Source organism: Amblyomma americanum, chromosome 1 (genome assembly GCF_052857255.1).
Source record: "Amblyomma americanum isolate KBUSLIRL-KWMA chromosome 1, ASM5285725v1, whole genome shotgun sequence".
Lineage (NCBI taxonomy): Eukaryota > Metazoa > Arthropoda > Arachnida > Ixodida > Ixodidae > Amblyomma > Amblyomma americanum.
In genome coordinates this window covers 390,593,072-390,599,603 of record NC_135497.1, presented here as the reverse complement: position 1 = coordinate 390,599,603, position 6,532 = coordinate 390,593,072, and the positions used below count along the sequence as shown (strand labels likewise).

The window sequence follows — 6,532 nt, the reverse complement described above, 5'->3', positions numbered from 1 at the left end:
GCGTGAATCGCGGCCTCATGGTTCAGCCACGTGCAGCGATTTTCAGGGGCTGCGTGCGCCCACGTGTAAAAAAATCTTCCTGTGAGGAACACTGAAGCGTACGAAGAGCATTGGCGCACGTTAATTGAAGAAAGTCGAAGAAAGTCGTTTATAGTATCTCTATCATGCGGGCACATACAATCGCGATCGAGCCTGACTTTCGGTTACGATTACTGCTACGCGGGCCAAGGATCGAAATCGAGTTGGTCGAGCTCTAGCGCGCCATGCGCCTCTGTTTAAATGCAGAACACCTTATGAATGGGCTTAATGGGCAGTAAAAATAGTCGTAAAAACCATTTTTTACATTTTCAGTTGTAATTCAGGCCAAGACATGTGCTATGACTACCATGCTGGCCATCTGCAGCTCCCTTGAATTCATGGTGTCGGCACTACTGTCGTAGGTTCGTAAAAGTATTCGTCAATAAAAAGCAGACTACTTTTCGTGCACTGATCAGCTTTTTTCTGTTTTATTTCTTACGCTCTCTTTTTTGTTGTTCCTCGCTTCCTGGCACACCGAGCCCCATACGTCGGTGTCCGGTGGCGATGGGGCAGCTCAGTGTTTAGTTCGTGTACTGATAGTGTGCAGTTTCATTCTTGTATAGCATTAAGATATGGGCCTAATGATTTCAGCAATAGTTATTTCCAAATAAATTCTATTCATTTTTATAGCTTATTGCCTATAAGCCTCAAACAAGGGCCAAAAATTTCTTTCGACTGGCGTATCCATTAGCTGGGAATTATTGAATCAAGTAAATTTGTAGTCTTGTAATTTTATACCGCATTTTCATCCATTTCTGCTGAAATGATACTGTACCCGAGGTGTAGAAAGTGCCTTGATGACAGCAGGATCGTTGGAAGTATGGTTATGATTTATTATTGAGATGCATGTATCTGATCACTGATGTTTTCTCTGGAGTCTAATAACATGTGGCTTGTGAATTCCCAGCATGCAGCTGAAGGGGGGCTGGAAGGACTGCCAACAACTCCGCACCTTGCTGTGATTGGTATGTATTTGTCATTTATAGAACTTTGGCTCAAAACATGGCTTGTACAGTGTATTTTATTATTCTACGATGTAACCTGATTTTGTGTAACTTCACTCTACTTAGTAGGACATATTCAAAACTTAGGAATGAGGCTAGCCCTGGATGAAAGGCTTAATTGCTGCTTCATCTTATGTATGTACAGTTTGTTTAATAATTAAACATGATAACAATGTGCAAGTTTGGCCAGTAGTTTTCCATTCTTATTAGAGTGTACAAAAAATTTGGAACTCAGTAGCAGTACTGTTGATAAGTGGGGAGGGTGGGGCAATCTCCGCACTATAAGGTGATATGCCAGAGTTCATCGAGACTAATGTGCGGCCTTTTGACTTGCCAAAAGCATGACGTTCTGCTAGAAAGCATGAACGAAGCTGAGCTTGGCTTTTCTCATCAATGTCATGGCAGGCTAGGTACAAAATGAAGGGCCTTTGAAAAGTTGCCTCGGTGCTTGCCCAAGTTTCGTTACCTCATCACTATTCCCCATTATTTAAAAAAAAACGGAGTATTCTGTCGACAAAGTTAATTCTTTTTTGTCGTGCAATATTTGTAAAGCTTTTTCCATAAACAAGTTCTATGTAGTATGTTTACATGAAGCAAGCATCTTCAACAGATATAATTAGTGGCGTGTAAAGCACTGATAAGGGAGGGCATGTTGCATGTGTCTGTCTACTGCCAGGGTACCATAAGGCCTAGCAACAAGACCCAGTATGGCTTTTTACGAGTACATTTGAATTCGGCTTCTCTCAGTGGACACATCGAAGGCCATAGAGTTACTCGAATTATTAGATCACCCCTTTAGTGGGTAGCGTTTGCGTGTGACTAATTTTTTTTCCTTGCAGGATCAAGCATGGGGGACATAAAGAAGATCATCGTTGCAGTGGATTCTACAAGAAGTCTTGAGAAGGCCATGGGCCTCCTCCTTGGTGCCTTCTTTGTGTTCAACGTTGCGTACCCTCCCGACTGCCCCCTCACCATGGAGCTTTTGCAGAGGTAAATGAGTGAATGTGGATGATGCGTTTGATAAGCAATCGGAATCCGAGGCAATAGTGTGAGCAGCAGGCTTCTTTTTCCTAAGGAAAGGCACTCGCCCTCCTTAGCCAGTGCCTGCAAATGATCAGTTCTGCCCTGTTCCCCTGAAATTCTGATGTCGTCACATACATTCCTCTCGTGCATTTCTTCGTTCTCTGACACGGCACCGTGTTGCTTTTTTGGCACACCTGTATGGTGGTTTGCCAGTCACAGGCGTCTTTAGAAAGTAGAATGGTAAGATTATTGACATAGTGCTGCTTGCCAGCAGTACATGCTAACAAGCCTTGCACATTGGCTAGCTCTGGCAATTGCGAGATGAAGGCCGGACTTTTAATTTTAAATTGCACCCAGTTCTGGTATTCTGACACTTGCAGAATTGCGGATTTGATCATTGTCATGTGATGAATGCACCAGGCTGGCAGTTTGCATTGCCTAAACTTGGTCACGTGTCCTGTGAGTGCATCTAGATAACACTTTTCAGTGTTTTGCTTATTTTTTGGTTGGCTACTGCAAGAAAGGGGCTAGAACGAAGAACCAGATAGGACGGGCGACTGTCAATTATTGCTAAATGTAATGTGTGCAGCACTTTTATAAGTACCGACGTCAGGAAAAATAGGAGCGAGGATTAAGTGTAAATGCAGTTATTTTAAATCGCTCTACTATGTATCGTGTCCACTGGCTAATGTCCTAGTGCAACATTACAGTGTGTCTGACTATGGGTTGCGTCCACACATGTGGCAAGTTGCCGGATGCCTCTCTGCACTTTTACAGGCCTCAGGTTCGCTTGTTACCATTGATGCAGTGCTCGCTGTAGCCTGTGTACAATCAGCCCCGAGAAAGTAGAGCTCTCTACCTCACCTTCTGGGCACTCAACAAACCTTTTGCAATGATGAATGTCAGATTTCATTTTGCATTGAAACGGGAGACGTGACACATAGGCAGGACAGCTTCACAGGTACTGTCACAACCATTACATGGCACTTTCCCCTTTCACCTGGTGATCTTTTAGGGGCTGGCAGGGTTATTAGCCCCTTTCAAAAAAAATTATGCTGTGATCCCATATTTGTCCAGAATTGCTCAGTACTTGAAATGGACAGGTGAAAGAGCCATCGTGAAGTCTGCTATGTTGGCACCTGAGAAGTTGGCCGCCCTTTGTGTCAACAGTTGCAGTGTAAAAGAAAAAAAATTAAGACATTCATCATCGTGACAGGTTTGTTGATTGCTCAGAAGATTTCAGGTGTGAAATTCCACTTATTTGTGGCCAAGGGCACAGAAATTAGAATGAGCATTGTGCAAATGGTAAGATGATGAGGCATGATAATGAGGTTTTTAAATGTATGCATGGTTGCCACATGTGCAATTGCAGCCTATACCTGGACATCAGGGTGTTACATCAATACTGACCTATGTTTGCGGCTGATAGCTGAAAACACTGAAATGCAGCAAAATGCTCTTGCATAGTTATGGTTTCTAGACTCTGTGTATGGTTCCTGTACATGATGAGCACCTATTGTTACTAGAAATACTATACGGTGTGTGTGTGCAATTGTGGGCTGTTTTTACGAGTTATAATAATGGTTACATTTAGGTACATCATCTATTGTTAGTGCATGTATATGTAGCTATTTAAGCGCACTACTAGTGTGCTCACATTTGTTGCTACCTGATTTTAATCTCGTCTTTCAGTTTCGTAATACTGTGTGTTGCAGAAGGTAGTGCAGTTCACACATTCATGGCATTTCACGCGTGTAGGCAGAGTATGTGATTGGCACAGTTTATGGAGCATGGATTTATTCTATCCTCGTTTTGTTTCCAGGTACCTTGGGCAGAGCAACCCAACGAAAGGGCGCGGCAAAGGCAGGGCCTGCGGAATCGCACCAAAGTTGCTGAGCCTGCTGAATGCACTTTAATTTATGAATAAATGTGCAAGTAGAAATGTAAATTTGTTTTTGTTGCATGGTTTATGAGGTACTGCCCACTGCAAGTGACTTTCATGTGGTCAGGTTCACCACACTATATATTGACACAGAATTATGTTGAGACTTGTCGTGTTGGGCCATCATACTGACAACACAGTTGCATTTCATGTTGACAAGCCAAATTTTGGAATGGTTAAAAGCATAGTCATCTCGAAATTACAGCCTGCTATTACCTTGATGGCCAAATGCTGTACTGACAGTTATAGATAATTTCAAATTTGCAAAAAGTCTTGAAGTCATAAAAACAGTTTTAAAATTGACAGCTTGCCATCGCAGACAATCAGTGGTATAATTACAGTTTGGCTATATTTTCAAATCGATAAAAATGACATCGAAGTCAGGAAAAAACATTGTCATTTAGAAATGACATCTTGCTGTAACTGCTACGGTCAAATGCTATCAAATTGACAGTTTGACTGTATTTCACATTGACAAGAAAAACATCAAAATGATGGAAAAACTGTCATTTAGAAATGATGTTCTGCTGTCACTTTGATGGTCAAATGTCATCAAATTGACGGTTCAGTTGTATTTCAGATTGACAAGAAAGACGTCAAAATGATGGAAAAACTGTCATTTAGAAATGATGTTCTGCCGTCATTTTGATGGTCAAATGTAATCAAATTGACGGTTCAGTTGTATTTCAGATTGACAAGAAAAACATCAAAATGATGAAAAAGCACCGTCATTTTAAAATGACGGGGTGCCATCATTTTAACGGTCAAATGCTTGGAAATAGAGCTGCCAAGGTATTTCCCGTCATTTTGACGGATTTTTTTTTACAGTGTACGTGTGCAGCTGCATATGTCTTTTTTTCCTTGAGCAATTATCAGCCTACTATCCTGAAGTTCTGGTGAATAAACGCAGTAACTTGCATGCTATAAGTGCATTGAGTGGCAGTGCCTATCGACTCCCAGACTTCGCGCTTTACTACAGTGGCCCAATGCCTGTTAGCCAGTTTCCGAATGCGCCATTTATGCGCGAGAAACCTATCGAGGCTAATTTAATATTTTTTATGCTACTACGCGGATCAAGCAGTGACGCAGCTGGTCAATACATGCTGCTTCTGCAGTGCACAGGCTTGAAGCAGCCGCCGGTAGCTGCGGCAGCTGCGGTAGACACGGGCAAGCGTAACTTGTTTTGCCTACCATGCGAAAGTCGCTGCTAACATCAGCGCCACCGCATCTTCGTGACGTCGCGGGGTGAAGGAGGTCCATAAAATAGCTGCGCTCCTTCGCCGGGACAGTCATACCCCTATCACACGGGCATTTCGAGGGCCCTCGAACCGATAGTCTATCGACTCAAAGGCGATCGAGCGCTGCTACACGGGCAGTTTCAATGGCGATCGAGTCAATAGCCTATCGAGTCAACGGAGCAGCACGGAACTCCATCGAGATATGCAACGCATCCTTGGCTGAACCAAGCTAAGCCTGGCCATTCTTTTAAAACCAACATATGCTTGTAAATGATGCGTGATCATGATAAATATGTACAGATGATGACATGGTCGCAGAATGTGCATACAACAGCGCTATTTGAACATAGGTTATACAAAAAAAGTGGGACCATGCCTTATCGAGTGCAGAAAATTGAAAAGCATATGTGGGCTCGGGGTTTCTTTTTTTTTTCTGCTGTCGCATATTTTAAAGTATCAGCCATATGAAATAGGTGGCCACGGCCATCATTTCCGTGCTCATGACGACTTGTAACGCCCAAAGACATTCAACTCAGTTTTTCGATAAGCGTTATTTCACACTAATATGTACATACTGTGGGAACCAGTTCACCGTTAGATTGTTACCGCTCATGAAGTGGTGGTATGTGGGATTCAACACTCTGAAGCGACACATGGGCTATGAGTAGAAGTTGGACTTTTTGGTTAGAGCCGAAAAAGGTCAGTATTGGCATGCAGGGTATAGCTATGGTAGGGTACAGATGGTACCACTGGGCCACGGTCTGCAGTGCCCTGTATTATTCCGCCAGACAACCTCAACAGCGAACAAAATCAGCTTCTCAATGTCTGACTTTCAAAAAACCGAGGTATCATAATTGTAGAGCTTATAATTCTTTTTCTTGAGGGAAAGGCACAGAGACGCGGAAGTCCAAATTTTGACTACATATAACTCAGCCTCCATAAAACGCACTTAAAAAATTCTAGCCGGAGGATATTTGTGAAGCAGCATCTTTTAACATACCGCAAATTTAGTGAGAGTCCCTTTATGAGGCCCTGTAAGTTGTATCCAATTATAGTTGGGGGTTGAGTAAATTACAATCTATCAAATTTTATAAGCAAATAGGGAAGCCAGGAACGTGATGCGACCACGGTATCGTTACATAAGCACCCTAGGTGTGCGATTTGATGTATTGCTCCGCTTGCTTACATGCGTCTATGGACCGGGGAAGCCCTACCTCCTCGCCACCTGCTAGCTAAGCAAGGTTTGT

The 6,532-nt window shown here is 42.9% G+C and overlaps 1 protein-coding gene across 1 annotated transcript; it reads left to right on the top strand.

The window, feature by feature from the left end:
- The first annotated feature begins 456 nt into the window (after nucleotides 1–456).
- LOC144115706 (uncharacterized) lies at nucleotides 457–4,053 on the top strand. Its single transcript, XM_077650177.1, has 3 exons — nucleotides 457–1,043; nucleotides 1,922–2,072; nucleotides 3,928–4,053. Exons 1-3 carry the CDS (start codon nucleotides 941–943, stop codon nucleotides 4,019–4,021), a joined length of 348 nt encoding a protein of 115 aa, XP_077506303.1. The 5' UTR covers nucleotides 457–940; the 3' UTR covers nucleotides 4,022–4,053.
- Nucleotides 4,054–6,532: the final 2,479 nt, after the last annotated feature.

Bases quoted from the DNA above. Each gene is read 5' to 3' on its own strand.
- LOC144115706 (XM_077650177.1), top strand. From the start codon at position 941: ATGTTTTCTCTGGAGTCTAATAACATGTGGCTTGTGAATTCCCAGCAT. The intron at 1,044-1,921 runs GTATGTATTTGT...TTTTCCTTGCAG, and splicing joins TCCGCACCTTGCTGTGATTG to GATCAAGCATGGGGGACATA. The intron at 2,073-3,927 runs GTAAATGAGTGA...TTTTGTTTCCAG, and splicing joins ACCATGGAGCTTTTGCAGAG to GTACCTTGGGCAGAGCAACC.